General features: G+C 50.0%; 1 protein-coding gene across 2 annotated transcripts in view; it reads right to left on the bottom strand.

Annotated features, from left to right (window-relative positions):
• Positions 1–18,543, bottom strand: part of Tafa5 (TAFA chemokine like family member 5) — a 201,930-nt gene that overhangs the window by 31,799 nt on the left and 151,588 nt on the right. For both annotated transcript variants that reach the window (XM_038343065.1, XM_038343066.1), the window contains exon 3: positions 3,436–3,563. In XM_038343065.1, the coding sequence (XP_038198993.1) occupies positions 3,436–3,563 (128 nt within the window). The remainder of the gene's footprint in view (positions 1–3,435; positions 3,564–18,543) is intronic.

Here is an 18,543-nt window from a genome sequence, read left to right as displayed (position 1 = left end):
TTCAGAATTCGATAATGAAGACCTCAAGGTTCCAGCTCGGTCTGCAGCAGCTCCTGAGGTCGACTCTTTCCCTACACCCAACTTGGCAGGAAGCTGTAGTGGCAGAGACCCGAGTGGAATGGGTAGAGCCCACTGAACAACTGGCTGTGCAGCAGAAGGGGCCAGGGCCCTCCCTGGTCCAGGGCAGCTCTCCTGAAGAAAGGTTGCCCTGGACAGATGCTAAGCATGGTAGAGGATGCTGTTGGGATGGCTGAGAAGCAGGACCGTCTGCATTTGTGTTCTTTGGTGATATGACTGCTCTCGGTGCTCTTGACCTCCAGATGCCCCAGTGGGTCGAGGCACAGGCTGCTCAGCTCAGTTGCAGGCAAGCTGAGAGGAACTGGTACTCAGACTGACTGCTTGAGTGGACTCCACATCTGTAATAGAGGCTCCCCAACATTGGGTGCAGCGGCCAGACATCCGCACCCACATGTGTTCCTCCAGTCGGCATCTGGACGTCATTGACTCTATGTTCTCTGGGGCACACACTTCTGTGGAGTGCTAACTCTTGAGCAGGATTCCCAGAAAGCCCGCCTCAAACCTTCCTACCCCCACAACCGTGTGTTTATGCATATGGAATCAAAATGTGGTGCTTAATAGCTAATTGGGAAAAGTGGATTCCAACCCAGCTGGTTTATTCTGATTTAGGGAACGGTATGGCTCACCATCGAGCATCTTGCAATTCATAAACATCACAGAAACGCAGAGTAAACACTAACTAGAATATTCCCGAAAGCCACTAACATATGCAGTGCGCAGTGCAGCCAAAGCCAGCTAACATCTGCACTGACATCCATTGCTGACCAGCTATGAGGGACCAGAGTCCCCACCTGGGATCCTCTAGCCCTTTTCATTTAGGTCCCCTGGATGTCCTGCTGTCGGGACTAGTGGAAAACAGGAGTCTGGGAGCTGTAGAAGAGGAAGGGAGTCCCACCCCCTTGCCCCACCTCTAAAAACAATGTATCGCAGAAAGGAAGGGGCGTTGCTTCCACGCCCAAGGGGAACCTTCAGCATTCACACGTCACCTGGCTCAGTGCAGATGGATGATCACAAGGCAAAGTCTAAGGGGCAACTTCAGAGGCAGCAAAGCTCGTTTGTCCCCTGCGTCATCGGGGCCATGGACTTCCATGGCTCTAAGTGGCACTCGTTCCAGTGACCTGAGAAGCATTCTAGTATTTTTATGACCTTTCTTATTTCTTTTACATGCTGATCATGAGCCAGTAAATTAATTTCATGACCCACTAATGGGGTGGTGACCCATGCTTTTGAGAAGTAGTGATTTCAGAAATGCAAACATCAGCATGTGCCTGGGGTGTGGGCTGAGCTAATCAATGGATCCATTTATCACACGTACTTAGGAGGCCCCAGGAAGGGACAGGCTATAGGATCCCCAGACCCAGTGAAATGCCCGTGAATACGGGTGACACAAAGAGAAATATAAATAGCAAGTGACACCGTGCTGGGGTTAGGCTGTCACAGTGGTGCTTGGATGCAGAGCTGGCATAGCTGGGGTGCAGAGTGGACAGGGCTCTTGGTTGAAGGGAGGCTCTATCTGGGATGAGTGACGCTGGAAAGAAATTAATAGCCACTACACGGTCACCAGGCCTCTTAAATATAACATGTGACGACTGACATCTTGGAAAAACAATTTTCTAACAATTTATGGTGACACGAGGAACCTATGCTACTAATTTACTCTATAAGAGGCCATGATGCAACCACACAGTAGAGACTTTAATTATGTTGTTAGAGACAGGGTTTCTCTCTGTAGCTTTGGAGTCTGTCCTGGAACTCTCTCTGCAGACTAGGCTGGCCTCAGACTCACAGAGATCCCCCTGCCTCTGCATCCCAAGTGCTGGGATTAAAGGTGTGCACCACTGTCCAGCTAATTGTGGTTTCTTTAGATCTGGCTTGAGAAGCAAGATTTTAGACAGCTTAAAAACACGTAACCTTAGGCTAGAGGTTCCATCTTTTTAGACTCAAGGACACCGTGTGGACTAGACTGCTGAACTATACAGCTCCCTTCTTGCTTCTGAGGGGGTAAAGCTGACTCAGGAGTCCCTCACACCCACCCAGTCCACTGTGGTGCCCAATTGCAATTACACATGCCCTTAATTGCCCATCCCTTCCGAGTATGACTCCAGCAAGTGGGGAATAGACCAGCCTAGGGCTACATCCCCAAAAGGACACAGGCCGGGAGTTAAGAACTCTAGCCTTGTCGTGACTGCACTGAATCATGGGAGGCACTATGGATATGCAACTCCTTTCCTGGAACCAGTTTCCACCACTGTAGCACGTATCCAGGTGGCTGAATAGCTTGAGGTATAGTTGGGGAGGCTAGGCCTTATACAGGAGACCACGCTGGGACACTGGGCAAGCCTTCAAGCAGCCCTCTGCATGGTTGTGGCTGATGGGGCTCATCACTATTATCTCACCTCACACCTATCTGTGCCCCCTGCCTGGGGCATCTTGGGAGCTCAGGGGCTCAACCTGTACCTGTGGTCTTCACAGGGCAGAGGCAAACACAGGGCAGCATCCTATACCTGTGGCTTCCCCCTCCATACACCTCTACAGGAGTTTCAGAGCCTAAGTCTCAGCCTTGTTCTCAAAGAAGCCAGTGCTAAGTGGCCAGTCACCAACCCGAGGAGGCTTACCCATCTGTCTTGCCCAAAGACTTTTCACCTCTCAGTTGCGTATCACAGATGGATAACTGTCTGCAGTGCCCAGGCAGTATGTGGAGCCATCATGCCTCAGAAATTTCAAAGAATGGACAACAAGAAAAACAAAAATCAGAGCATCCCAGAGTCCTCTGTATTCAGCCATCTGTGGAAAGAATGGCTCTGGAGATGAAGTTGGCTGTGGCCTCCAGAAAGAGCTTAGTGTGCCTGGCTCGATAGGATGAGCGGGCTGAAGTTTTGGGAACCATTGGGGTCTGTTAGCAGTCACCAGATCATATCTAGGGCAGCAGCAGAACCAGAGGTAGCCCTCTCCCTAAACCTGAATCTGGATGGTCCTCTTGGCCTCAGGTGGGGTACAGAAACTTGCTCTTAGATTTTGAGGTGCCTGATGTACTTCCACATCATCCCTACAAAGCCAAGCATCCTTGGTGCCAGCAATCTTGTTTTAGCTTTTCTTCTGAGATGACCAACCCAGTTGATCAGTATATGTGGTTCTGTGTTCTGTGGTACAGTGTTCATGTACCCAAAGACCAACTGATTAGGGACAGGCTCTCCGGGACTCAATGCCAGAGGGTGAGGAGGAGCTGACTGGGATGGAGTTACCAGCTGCCACTTGTCCCTGTTTCATCCCGAAGTATCCACATCCATCACAGGCCGTGGTGTCCGCTCACTTCTCGGAACCCCAACATGCCCACAAGAAAGAAAAGGGGCCACATACCGTGGTGGTCTTTATCCGCCCTCCGGGCTGTGTGCAAGTCCAGCCTGACCGGTTGATTAACAAGTCGCAGCCTTCCCCCTCCAGGCAGGGGAGCATGTCACACCACTGCTTTGTCTTGATAATTCGTGCTGTGGGAGAGAGCAGAGAGCTGGTCAGTATGCCACTCCCAACACGCAGGCCTCACAGAATGGAGTTTCTGCTTCCTAAAGCTGGGCCTGGAGCCTGGACCACACGGTGGGAAGTCCCATGGGCGGGTACTATGCCATTCAGAGACCTTCCACATGGAAACTGGCCACATCCTGCCTCTCCTGGGCGTACTATCATCAGTCCCCAACTGCAAGCAGTCACTGAGAGCGTCAAAACATCTTCATCATGGTGCCATTCCCCTTCCTGAGGGGCAAACGCCTCAATCTTCTTTTCTGTTAGAAACTGATAGGGTATGTCTTAGATCTATTGCTGTGGGCACCCACAGGACAGCTTGGGTAGGACCAGGGCTCAGTGTCAGGAGTGAGGCCTGACAGGAAGTCAGCAACTGTATAGGAACCATGACCCCCAGTCATCTACAGACACAGACCTGATCAGGGCTCCAAGACTGGCAGGCCTGAGTCTTTGTCTGAGCCCTGGGGCCTGCAGGGTAGTGGTCTAGGGAAGAGCTGGAAGTGGGGAGGTGGTCACAGTGTCTATCAGAACAAGACGTCAAAACCTGGGCGTAAGAAGACCACCCTTCTCCTTCACTGGAAACCCACCAAGGTTTGGTGGTCAGGCCTGGTAGACAGGGAGGCTATGAGAAGCTTATGAGTAAGAGGTTCATAATGGAGCTAGTATTCTTATTACCAGAATCTTCCATGACCTGCTCACCTCGCTAACCTCCTTCCTGAGGCAATTCTAACGACTGCTGCTTCACTCAAATGACCCAAAACAAGGCTTGTGGTCCCAGTAACAGCTAAGTCTTTGAGATGGTCAGTCATGGTCAACATGATGGGACTTACGATCACCTAGGAGATGGTGGAGCACATCCATGAGTGTCTGTGAGGGCTTTTCCAGAGAGGCAAAGGGGGCTGACCTACCCTGAACATGGGCGGCATCATCCGTGGGCTGGGTACCCGAACAGAGTCAAGAACAAGGAGAAAGTCAGCTTAGAATGGGTATTTCGTGTCTGCCTCATGGTGTGAGCCATGCAAGCACGGGCTAAGATCCATGAAGCCAAGAGCTGAAATCAATTCTTCATCCTGTTTCTACTAGGTATTTCATCACAGCAGCGAGGGAGTGGTAAACACCAACACCCGTGGGCACTGTTGGAAGACTCAGCTATGCAGAATCCCACATCCAACTTTAACCTCAACATCAGAGACTGAACCACGAAAAAGAAATCAAAAACAACCTGCAAAAACCTTTGGGGTCTAGGCTCACAAAACAACCAGACAAAGAAAGAATAGGGATATGCCTCTGTTATCTGCCTGTTCTACGACCTCCATGCCTGACACTCTACTCCGCACGCAGGAAGGCCTAGCCTGTACTCCTCATGTTTACCTAGAGTTCACCGCCTCAACTATGGTCTGAGTTCATTCCCTTTGGACAGTAAGGACCTGTGCACTGAGAACCTTCACAGTTTCCGTTCGTGCTCCTCCTTCAGGAAGCCATATACTGATTGGCCTCACGGCTTAGGAGGTGCAAAATGCTGGTGGTTGAGCCTCAGGATTGGCCAACTCTGTTAGAGCAGAGTGGGAACCCCTCTGTCACCCTCACAAGACACAGCTGTAGAGATCTTTACATCCCCAGAAAAGAAGGGATGACAGTCTCCACCCAATCCAGCTTCATCCCTGGTCCCACACACAACCTTTCCAACTCCTGGGCTTCCTCTCTTCTCCTAAAATTTCTTTTCAATTTCGCTGTAAAAAAATATTGATGCACAGGACTCCAGATTTGCTTAAATGAGAGGTATAATTCCGCAGAATATGTGTATTACAATTTCTCCCCACTTTCTCACAGTAAGGGGTGATAACTGGCAAGTAAATAGCTCTGCAAACACATACGAGTTTGGGTGTCGTGTACTCAGACACAGTCCTTCAGCCGGGCAATCAGAGGGCACCACTGCTTTAACAGAATATGTGCTCATGACCTGGCAGAGGAAGGGTGCAACTGGGCAGTGTTTTGTTCCCCATTTCTTGATATCTTGATTTGAACAAGCAGTCCTACAAGTCACCCTTCACATAGGACCAGAGAGCTGGCTCTGGAGGCAGTGATGGCCCTGCACAAACTTAGGCAATGGGCGGCAAAGACGTAGGACAGAGCTCACACAGTGAAGGCTGGGCTCTAGGGTTACTACAAGGACCATGGGTCTGGAGGGCCTGGAATAGTTCGGAAGACACGAAGGCAGGCATTTTAGATAGAGTGATGGCCATTGTGTAGCAGGCTTGACATGCCGGCAGGGGCTCCATGATAAAGTGCGCAGCAGACAGGAGTTTTGTAATTGCCTGCCACAGGCACTGGAGAGAGTGCCACGGGATATGGTGCTTGCCTCACTCCATCCTTGGGTCTTTATATCAGTTGCCAGCAACAACTCTTTTCACGTTACAGCTAGAGATGTAATATAAATTTGTGTGCTAAGTCCCTGACCCTTGTATTTAGAGACAAGACCACACGGAAGTAACTGAATTCAAACAAGGACACAGGAGGAGTTCTGAATTAGAAGGTTTAGTGGTCTTATAAGGGACCCAAAGAATACCCTCCCCACACCCCAGGCCATGGGTATCCCTAGGCTGAGGACATTCCAAAGAGCTATAGGTATCCGCCCAAGCCACTCTCCTAGGATCCTAATAATCACACAGCACAGGTGGCTGGTGGGCAAGCAGAGTTGGCTTGTGACACACATCTGTCCCTGGTTGTTCATTAGTTGTGCAATGTCACCAGCAGCTGCTTCTCCCAGCCCTGATGTGTCATTTTTGGTGACAGCAAAAGATGGTATGAAAACTGTCTCAGGCACCAACAAATACAAGCCCGAAAGCCTGAAATCGGCTGCCTCGGGATCCACACCCACACTTCAGCCCCCAAACGCCTGTTTGCAGTGCATGAGAACTTTCTCAACTCTCTGTCTGTCTGTCTGTCTCCCCCTTTCCTTCCTCTTTCTCTCTGCCTTCAGCCACAGAAGGATGCAACTGACAGATCAAACACTGCCATGAGCAATATCCCTCTCTGCACCAACCTGTCTCAATAAAGCCACTCAGAGAGGGGTTTGAAGGTTAGGGAACCAAGGCTCCCAGTCGCGTTGTCTCTGCCTGCCTAACAAGTCAAGAACAGAACTGGCTGTGAAGGAAAAGGAAGCCTCCAGCTACTAGAAGAACAGCAAGATCGAAGGCCAACATATCTGTCACCAAGAGTAGGTCCTGGGGTGATGCACTGTGAACTGGTTAGGGTAGCGTGGTAGCACCAAGAGCCAGCCGTGGCCTGCCTGTCGGCAGGATATACCAGGAATGTGTGGGCTCTGGAATTAGGGAATGGCTGGTGGGCTAAGGGACTCTGGGTCTGAGTTCAGATCCCATCCTATCTTGTATCACGACTATTTTCTGTGAAACACACATAGGGCTCCTGAACCTCCTTCACCCTTTAACAGCTGGGTAAGAAGTGGGAAGAGGGATAAGGCTTGTAGTCTGCTGCCACTGGGGAAAGCTCATACATGACAGGATAACATACACAGGTATGTACAGGTCAGGAAGGAAGTGGCAAGGTCCTAATGGCCTTAGGTTATGGGGGGTACAGAGCTCCTGTCCAGGCCATATGACATACACATCCTCACGAACATACATGTGTGCAGACATGGGGTGTGCACATAAAATACATGAACACAAACACAAGGTACATACTTCAGATGGTATAATCACAATACCTTTCAACATAAAGCAACCTATGTGGATACACATGCAAGCAGAACACACATTCATACATGCACTCACACACATAAATCTAGGATATCCACCTATATCATATACCTACATCACACAAACATATTCACACACTGCACATACATGTATAAATTCTCACATATACACACCACAAATACACACGTACATAATAACATAGATACATTTACACAGGTAGATACGTAACAAACACATAAACATACACGTATACATACCATACTACACACGATACATATATCATGCACAAGTGCACATAGGTACACACATATGCTTACACACTTCACATACACAAGTACTCACAGATATATGCACCATGCATCTCAAATATGTGCACATGCATGAACAATAAGTACACACATGCACGCTGTAAATATATACACATACTCAGACACCACACATGTCACACATGTGCATATCTACACACGTGTATGCAAGGATATAAGCACACACAGCCAGGCTGTGTTGTGGGCTGGTCTGTAGCAGCACACAGACAAGCAGAGCCTGGGCATACCCACGGACCAAGCCTCTGAGGACACTGAACAGCACTGAACACACAGGTCCTTTTGTTCGCTTGCTGGAAGTCAGCTCACACAGCCCAGCCTACTTCCTGCTGGGGGCGGTGGGAGACACAGTGCCGGGCCAGCACCAGGCTACCACATCCTAGGGACAAAGGGGCCTTTCATGCCTCCACTTCACAACTTCATCTCACCCAGATCATGGGCTGAGCTGGTCCTTCTCTGGCCCTGTTGGCACAGAGCTCTCAGCACTGGGAAGGATGTCCGTAGGGACTGATGGGCACCTCTTAAGGAGCGTAAGTGAAAGTGGTCAGTGGTCCGAGTTTGGGCAGACAGCTGCCACAGCCTGCAGGGTTCCTCAGCCTGTGGCAGTCAGGAGGTGGAGTTTCGTGTATCCCAGGGTCCTAGAAGAAAGTGGATACTCTAGAAATACGGAGGGAGGCCAGGCATATGAGCTCCAGCCTGGGAAGGAGAGGAGGCTGCCTTTGAGAGGGAGAACATTCCAGAGCCCACGCCTTCCACAGGGCTGCAGAGTGGGACCCAGAGACACTGCCATACCAATTCCATATACACGCTTCCCCAAAGGCAGCATGGTGGACTGCAAGTAGTTCCTCTCCACAGTGACTGTCTGCATCACACACATATACATTTGTGCAGATAGCATTCCCCTCCACAACACACACACACGCACTCACGCACTCACGCACGCACACACACACACACACACACACACACACACACACGATAGCATTTACATGCCCATACCATAGGGCTGCACACACCTACACTACAAAATGCTGTTTACATATACACCACACATCCCTATCACACATGTGCAAATAAAGAGCACACACGCATGTGCACACACACACACACACACACCACATGCACACCTCAAGCTGAGTGCAAAATCTCACATCCCCCCCCACACACCCTGGTGGTTCCACAGTGACCTATACCAATGTCCATGACTGACAGTCCCATACTGCCAGGATCTGTGGCAGTGTTCTGAGGACAGTGGGGCTACTTGCTCCCTTCACTAAGCCTCTCTTGTGGACATTGGCTGGTATGAGACAGAATTTTGTCCCCAATGTCCCAAGATCCAGTACGAAGCAGCTGCTGGAGCCCAGACCCTGGCCTGATAGGCAAAGACAAGTAGCCTGCAGGCAGAATGCAGAGAGTGATGTAGGGTACAGGGGCCTGGGGCTTTTCGGGCCTAGGATGGGTCATAGGTCGTGAGGGCTCCTGGACAATTTGCCACAGCCTAGCAACCTTAAGTGGAGTTGAAAGCAGCTGTTTAGCTAGTGGAAGTTCAGACAGAGGGGAGAGTTTGGACAAAAGAGCACAGAATTGGGGAGAGAAACAGATCTGAGGTGGAATGAATGCTCCCCACAAGGGTGATGCTAAGAAAGAGGGAGCCTTGTGGGCTGGAGGACTTAGGCTTGGGCTCTCTAGTGATGTTTAGACAGGCTGGGAGGACCTCAGAGCTACTGAAGGCTTTGTCACCTGTGCAAAGTGCAGATGTTTTTGTCCCCAATCTTGGCAGGTCTGTCATACACCACCATGTTACTTCCAGCAGTGGCAGCCCCTCACTTTAGTTCACTCTGTTATAAAATGATTTTCTATTCTGTTTGCTAAAATAAACCCCAAGCCACCTAATATCACTCACTTCCATGGCAGAATTCTCTGCTGGGCCATCTCAGGCCCACCTTGGATGCTCCCGGGGAAGTGGACATGGCAAGCCCATCCCTGTATCCAGTTAGGGAACTCACAACTGGTCCTAAGCACAGGAACCAGTGATGGCACCCTACATTTGAGGAGATCAAATCTTGTAGACCCTGCTTTCTGCACTTCAGACAAGGCTTGCCAGGCATGTTATGACCCCAACCCTGGGGTTACTCCTCAACTGCATGGCAACCCCAAACTCCCAGGAACAACATTTGGTAACTGCTCAGCTGTAAGATGCACTGTCTGGAGTCATATTCCTGAATCCATCTCGGGGGTAAGGGAGAGAGAGGGAGAGCTACCAGGGTCCACTGGAAACGACCATCATGAAGAAGCAAAGCCCCACACCTGGGGCCATGAATGTTCTGTGGCTACATATGGGTCCCTGGAGGAGATTCCTTGGTCCTGGTTGTTCTCATTATGGGAGGACAAGGAGGGCCACAAGAACTGTGAGCTTTCTCCCAGGTATCCTTTGCTAGAAAACCCAGGCTAAGCCTCAGGGGATGAGCCTTCTCGCCTGTCTTTTCTCGGTGTCTGTCTTATCAACAGAGATTCAGGACTAGAAAATATGCAGCACCTCCTGTGTGGTCTGGAGGGGAAATTTGTGATGGCTGATCTTGACTGTGTACTTGATGGGATTTAGAATCACCATGGAGACAAGTCTATGGGAATGTCTGTGAAGCATTATCTCGACTGGGTTAACTGAGGTAGGAGGATCCACCGGAAATGTGTGTGGCACCATGTGTAGCTTGGGGTCTGGACTGTGTTAAAAATAATAAAAACGAATAGAGATGAAACAAGATAGAGTACCAATACTCATCCTGACTTTGGATACAATGTGACCCAAGCGCCAACACTCATTGCTGCTCCCTGACTTAGGATACAATGTTGCCTGAGCACTAACACTCATTGCTGCTCCCTGATTTTGGATACAATGTTGCCTGAGCACTAACACTCATTGCTGCGCCCTGACTTAGGATACAATGTTGCCTGAGCACTAACACTCATTGCTGCTCCCTGACTTTAGATACAATGTTGCCTGAGCACTAACACTCATTGCTGCTCCTTGACTTTGGATACAATGTTGCCTGAGCACTAACACTCATTGCTGCTTCCTGACTTTGGATACAATGTTACCTGAGCACTAACATTCATTGCTACTCCCTGACTTTGGATACAATGTTACCTGAGCACTAACATTCATTGCTGCTCCCTGACTTTGGATACAATGTGACCAGCTGCCTCACACTCCTGCCACCATGCCTTCCTGACCACGATGGACTGCATCCTCAAACTGTGCACCAAAGTAAACCCTTTCTCCCCTAGCTTGCTTTTTGCCAGGCATTTATTTACAGCAATGAGCAATGTAACTAACGCAGGCTCCCCATGCTATCCACCCAGCCTATTTCCAATGAGTACAAAAGTGTGTTCATGCACTCAAATGTAGCAGAAGTTCCCCCATGAATTCCACAGGCAGGGCAGTGGGGCACAGCCCCCAGGAAGTCTGACGCCAGCCTGTAGTGGCAATACCTAGCTCATCTGCGGGTTTTCTGCCTCCCACTCCCTGCCTTGCAGCAGTTCATTGGCACTAAGCACGGCAGTAAATAAGCAACGAAGATTCCGTTCCTGGGCCCTGCAGTAATTGGATTATTCCCATTTAAAGCAACACCCTGTCAGGCTGCAAGGTAGAGCTGTTGGCACGGGAAGGCAACAGCGTAAACGAGTTATCAAGAACCCGCTATTAAACATGCCTTCTGGGATGGCTCTGGGTTAAATGGAAGGTGTGATGACAACAGACAAAGCCTCTGTTATTAGCACAGTTCAGGCAGCTGCCCTTACGTATGTGCGAACTGGCATCCCCTGAATGAACACAGACGCTATCTGAGTACCAGCAGGTAGTTCTTGCACCCTGGAGTCTACTCCCTGAGCTGCGGCTCTGGGAAACACCTGCCCTGTAAAATTAATGCTGCAAATTTCAATTTTATTGGTTTTGCAGTTTTGTTTGTGTTTAATTGTGAATGGGCTTTGGTTTATTCCTACCCTACAGTCTGGGAGGGCTTATCTTGGCTTGAGTTCATATTCCAACAACATTATTATAAAAACGATACAGCTCAGCAACAGCTGCGAGGGAGCCGCCCTTCCAAGGGCATGCTGCATTGTCTGAGTCTGAGGAGTGCTCCTGTCTGCCCATACCCAGGCCACAGAGAGCTGGTCAGAGGAGCAGGAGGCACAGCTGGGGTGGGGCTTACCTGGAGTGGGACCTATCTGGAGAGAAGCCTAATCTGCCCCAGGATTGGGTTAAAGAGGTCTCCCCACTAGTGGGGACACATCCCTGTCATGTACTGGCCTTTAGGAGCCTAGATAAGGAGCTCACACTGGGCCCAGAAACCTCCAGTCCCCAGAGAGAGGGCTATTGCTCTCTTACAGTTCTGGCTTCATCCGGCTGGGATTCCAGGAGGGGCTCATAGGAAAGGGATGATGATGATGGACCCTGGCAATGAGGCATTGGATAGAATCAAGGAACAGCTCTGTACCCCGTGGTCAGGGTCCATGCTGGATCACACAGATTCTGACACACATGTGGCTGTTTTCGTCCCTTTGGAGTAAGAGAGCATCCTGTCACCCGGGCGGTAATCAGATACTGGTTCCAGGTAATCAAGGCAGAGAACCTGATTGAGCGTTGATTTACACTGCCACGGCTGGGCCTGGTCAGCCGCATCTCCTTTATCTAAGCAGACCTGGGAAGAGATACGCACAAGGGTACCATGTTGAGCTTGGAATCCCTCCAGCACATATTACCGAGGCCTAAAAGCCTATGAATAAGGCTGCACAGTCTCTTCTGCTGCCCGCCCTGCCAAGAACTCTATTCTATAAGCCCAGAGAGGCAGTTCCCTCTGCAGAAAGCACTGACCCCACAGCCGTCCTGCTGATGCCACCACTATCATCATCTCCACTACTGTCACTATCACCACTGCCATTAACATCACCATCATCATCACCGCTGTCACTAGCACCATTTTCACCGTCATCATCCACCATTGCCATGATTCTCAGAATTACCACTGTCCTTAGAATTATCATCATTAGCACGTCTACCACCAATACCAGCATCCCTGCCTTCTTTATCATCATTATTATTACCACTATGGTCATCACCATCACCTTCCTCATAATCACCATCATTATAATGACCACCACCACCATCTCTATGCTCATTATCAGAATTACCACCATCCCATCACCACCATCACCCCCATCGCTTTAGAGAAGTGTGATGTGAGTTCTGAGGTCTCCTTGAGGCTAGAGCTTTCCGTACTTACCCTAGGGATTTTTATTTGGCTATGCTATTCTGGTAGCAGCAAGCTGGGGCTCTGCAGGCCAGCACTCTACACGAGCAGCCTACACCCCTTGCTACAGAGGGTTTGAACTCAGAGATGGAGGACCAGGTTCTGACACTACTCCACCTTCACTGGAAGAGAAGGAGAGTGAAGAGGCAGGGTGAGAATTATGGGTTGTTTTAGGGATGAAGGGTATCAGGCACTACGTCCCAGGTGCCTGGAGTCTAGAGCCTCTGTGGTCACCTCTCTCTCGGGTTTACCCTTTGTGGTTGGTTGAGCTCTGACCTGCAGTAGAACTATGACCGTTCGGTTCACTCTGGGAGACCCAACAGGTCCAACAGCGAAGGTTCCCCAGTTCATTACTTTCCTTGGGTCAAACTAGACAAGGACCCCAGCAAATTTCCTAATGAGGTAGGAGACAGGGGGCAAGTGGAAGGGAGGAGGAAGATAGGGGAGTAGAGAACTCAGAGCTGCCTTGCTTCACAGATCATGCTGGGCTCAGCATTAAGCTATAGTGCCATTCTTGCCTCTTCTCTAAGCAATGTCTGTCTCCCTTTTTTTCCATCTTAGGAAGACTCTGTGAGAATCCTGTCTACAGACCATGCAAAGCCCAAAGCCCATCATCTGAAATTTGCCATGGTTTAGAAATGGTAGCCCCAAGACCTGGGCTGAGCACAGGTCGTGGGCACAAAGACAAGTGCATGCCTAAGAAACTCGGCCAGTCAAGGCCTTGCTGCCCTGAATGGATGTGTCTCCTCTCTCTATGCTTGTCACTTTGTTTCTTCAGGTGCCATAGGGACGCCACACAGATGGGTCACCTGTAGGGGCTATCTTAGCCTTCCAGAATCCTCTCTGCTCCTCTGTTATCCTGGCCTGAGGCAGGTCCTCTCCTGAGCAGTTCCCATGACCACAGTGGCCAACAGAAGACACTATGCTCATGTCCTGTCCCCTCTCCTCTCGTACAGGTCTAGGTCCTTTGTTGACCCCTGAACCTCCTCAGCATCGACCCTCAGTGAGGATGGGGCTGATATAAAAAGAGACACTCCACTGAAGAAATGAATGAACATGAGTCTCCACAGTTTGAAGCCAGAGGCCTCATTCCTCCAGGTCCACAGAAACCTCTGTCTGAGGAGGCTCAGACTGCTGGGCTTCATAAACTGGAGGATGCAGCCATGCCTCCCTGGCAGGCCTTGGAGGGCCCAGCCCTTTGGGTGGGAAGGTTTACCCTCATCCCCACCTTAAAGCTCTGGCTTCCTGCTTTCAGATTTGCTATTTGTCTCCTTGGTTACGTAAGGGGCTGTACTTGGGAGAAAATACTGACTCAGCACTGTCATGGGTGAACATGGCCGGCAAGCTTACTGGAGCCTCCTCAAGATTCCCTGATCATACTGGGGTGAGAAGCCACTGGTGTCTTCTTACAATGTTAGTGCTCAGGGCCTAGGTACCCATGAGGAAGGCAGGGCAGGGGCCTTGCACACTGTACCTGTGCTGAGGAGTTTCACTCTGTGCTTTCTGAGCAGAGCAGAGCAGGGTCACTGATTCAGGCTGCCCTTACCATAGAACATGGGCCATACCCAGCTCAGGATACAGGTCTGTCCTCAGAAATGTTCTGAGAACACTATCCCTGGTACTGTATTACATAAAGGGCCAGCATACAGATTGCACAAGGCAGTGGTGGTTCCAAGGTTTTCCCCAGGCTGTCAGGCGAGCTTTCAGAAAGAGGTGAGGCTTGGAGGATGAGGTGGCCCCATTAAGTGTGTGGAGTGGACACTTTGGGCTGATGGAAGCGATGCAGGAAGACACAGAGGCCTGTGCTGACACATGTGCCCATAGATACTGCTGTGTGCCTAGAGTACACTGGTCAGTTCGTATCCTGGGGAGCCAGCAGCAGCAGGAGGTAAACCAGGGTTGGCTGGCCCTGGAGTTGGGAGTCACAGATATGAGACCTGCCCCGTGGCCATCTGTTCCTGCTTTGAGAGGAACGTGGCCCCAATGAAAGCAGGTTCTTGGTGGGCACTAGTAGAGTGTCACTTGGTCACAAAAGGATGACTGGAGTGACAGCACTGAACCCATCCTGGCAGTGGCCTCTGCCACAAGCCTTGGTGCAGGACCAGAGATGTGCAGTGGAGCAATTCATGAGCCTAGAAGGAATCACACTCAGGCTACTTCACAACCAGCTCAACAACTGTACCACTGTAGCACATTCAGAAGACCCCTTTCTTCTTAAAACCAAGACACCACTTTCCACAGGTGAAGACCTCCCTTCCGCTCCACCACAGAGGAGAGTACAAGAGTCTGGTGTGAGGAACACCAACCACCATTAGGGCAGGCCATGGGCCCAGTTGAAGATCTTGGTGGCCATTCATGGGGTGGATGTCAGACTGGTCCAGTCTTGCCACAGGAGCATCAAGGGCCCGGGGGAAGTAAGGAACTAACCAAAGGAGGGTGGTGTTCTTCAGCACTCCACAATAAACCTTCCCATCACTTGGGGAAGAACTGTCTCTAAGACCCGGGCTGCATCTTGAAATGACAAGTTCCTTCCCGCAACCCTTAGACAACATAATTTAGTGAGAACTGCCACGATAATGATTTTGTCTTTAAATAGTTTCAGTAGAATGGATTAATTTTCAAGATGGCTCTCTGATTACAGTGATTCATTAGCTGCCTGGAACTGTCCCCCAGCCCTCAAGAATAGGGAGCCCCACTTTATGATTAGCACGTCACGCCACGCCAGTGCAAAACACTTCAGATTTGGGTAATCAAATTAGATTGAGAGAGGAGGGAGAAAGCATAGCTTGCAGTTGTCATGGGGTGCCTGTTTCATTATTTCATTAGGATCAAGGCAGGTACGTGGAGGGGGAAAAAGAAAAAAAAGTTACTCCAATCATCTTGCATGGGCAAACTCTACTGAACTGATGGGCAGTTTAAGAGCAGAGACAGGTGAAGAAGAGGCTTTAATTCCCATGTGTGGAACTGAAACATCTCCATTCTGCTTCCAGGGTTGGTGCAGCTTGCTGGGGGACAGGCCCTGGGAGCACGAGGAATCCCGGAACATTGGTCTTTACTATGTTGGAAAACCACATGTCCCTGCACGCATAGAAGGGGCATTCCTTCACTTTAGGAGCTAAACTGGAACTGCAGAGCAGTCCACATGTGGGAGGGTAGGGAGGAAGTCCTGCCTACAGGTGAAGACATTTTTTTTCTGATGAGACACTGACCATGGCAAATGAGTATTGAGGATAATAATGTTGACAGCCTCCTTAGGCAGCCCTCACTAGGACTGAGACCTAGGGTTAGAGAAAACATCACTGGCAAATTCTTGAATTATTTAGTCTCATACCCTGCCATCTACCCATCCATCTACCTATCTATCATCCTAACCATTTATCCATATTCCCATCTATCTACCTACCTATCATCTTTCTATCAATCTACTATCTATCCATCCATTTATTATTACCATGTACCATTCATCCCAACATCACCATTCACCCATTTATACATCTAGTATTCTTCTATTTACTACCCATTTGTACCAGCCATGAAACTTCCCTTGAGGCCACAAGGAAAGCTGGGCAAGCAGAGATGGAAATGATAGGGCAGAGGAGGCAGAAGGCAGGATCTTGGCTGCAGCTGGGGACCATAGCATGTACACAGAAGGAAACAGGTTCCTAGATCCCCCTGGAAGATTCCATCCTAACTGCAGAGTCACCTGCTTGAGCCTATGGCCACAACACATTAGTTATAACACAATCCTGGGGGTTGTGGACAATCCTTATGCTGTTGACTAGTAGATGTGGCACCCATTGGGCCTCTGTCACATGGCGTTCATTCATGGGCATCTGTGCCCAGCTTCCTTTCACCAGGACAGTGACTATAACGGATGAGGTTCCGCCTCCCTCTCCTATGACTTCATTTAACTTGAGCACATCTGCAGAGAACTTCTGCCCAAGGACACTTCCTGCTTCCCAGCACGCTGTTATTGTCCTGCTTTTAAAGACTTATCTTCCACACACAGCTGTGTACATGCTTGAGTGTAGGTGCCATCAGAGGCTAGAAGAGGGTCAGGTGACAGATCGCTTGGAACTAGAATTATAGAGAGTTGTGAGCTGCCCAAGTGAGTCCTGGGGACCAAATCTGGGTCCTCTGTAAGAGCAGACAGCACTCCACCACTGAAGCCATCCTTTCTGTTCTAACCCTAGGACCAAATGCTTTATATCGAGTACCCCCTACCACAGGTGCCTTTCCTGTAGCCAGAAACAACACTACAGGCTTGTGAATGGCCGAGAAGACACCACAGTAACAAGAGAAGTGGACTGGCCTGTGTAGAGTCCACAACACTCTCCCTAGACTCCAGACCCTAGGGCAGGGCGCTGCCGTTTGCTCAAACCACGAGGAGGAAGCTACATTTGGATGCCAGACAAGGATCTATCCTGTCCCCAGAAAGGGTACACCACTCTAAGAGTGCTACACCTGAATATAGCCTTAGAATCGGAGCGAGCAGTGTCCACTGGGAACCTCTCTCTGTTGGCTTTTGGTAGATTCACATGAGGGGCCTCTAACATGCGCTGTGTAACCCCTCCTGGCATGCTTCCCATTTTCTCCTGAGAGCTTTGAAACTGGTTACCTCATAGTTAAGAAGCAGCAGAGACATCCCATCACTCTGGGCAGTTAGTCCTTCTGGAAGGTGGAGGCAGGTTTGGGCTTGGAGCTCTTGTGTTTCTACACACTCATCCCCAGCTACTCTTCCCCGAGAGTTTGATCAGTTTGGAGCACAACTCTGCGGTCTTGTAAGCACTCCACAGTTCCAGGCTCCTAGGATTCCTTCAGCATGGTATTTTGGCAGCTTCTGTAATAGCATTCCTGGGGAACTGCCTTCTTCCCAGCGCACTGGCTTCCCTAGGTAAGAATTTCTTCTTCACTTCCACAGGAGTCTGAAAGCACAGACTCTCTGCAGGCCAACTCTCTAAAAGGTGCCTGCAGGGTGGCCGTGTGCTGTGCAGACCCTGGTCCCCCCAGCTCCTATTCTGCCCCATGCTCTGTACCTGACTCCTACTTAACTCTTCTGGTTGGGTATTTCAGGACACCCTCCCTATCACATTTTGGTCTGCAGCCTTCTCTCCCCTTCTGGTCACTTATGACCTTTGTTGCTGAACATGCAGGATAGCTTAGACCGGGGCAACAGGACAAGCAGTCTCCTGCCAGCATCTGCACAGCTGTGAATCCATTATATATAGTGTTGCCTCTACCAGGGGCAGGTCTCCAGCATGGTCTGGGACCTCATGTTAAACAGGTAGAGTTCAGTATGAACTCCATACAGAGTAGCTGGGTTGTCACCATGGCTGCAGTAGCTAGAGGAGAGACTCCACAGGTAGTCTCAGAAGGCCCCTGTGACTCCCAGAGATAACTGCCCTTCTAAATAAGGAAACTGGGGCTCAGGAGGCCTGCCCAGGGCTGTCAAAGAAGAGGAAGCTGAATGGGCCCAGGAGTTCTCCGTGCATAGGCCAGTTGGTTACCACTAGACTGTCGAACACTAGGGAATGCTGGAGTCAAGGGTCCTGCATATGGTATGGACCGTGCAGAAGTCAGCAAGCTTTCTTCAGAAGGTGGTCT

This window comes from Arvicola amphibius, chromosome 9, assembly GCF_903992535.2.
Source record: "Arvicola amphibius chromosome 9, mArvAmp1.2, whole genome shotgun sequence".
Lineage (NCBI taxonomy): Eukaryota > Metazoa > Chordata > Mammalia > Rodentia > Cricetidae > Arvicola > Arvicola amphibius.
The sequence above is the reverse complement of the archived record's forward strand: the minus strand, read 5'-3'. Positions and strand labels throughout refer to the sequence as shown.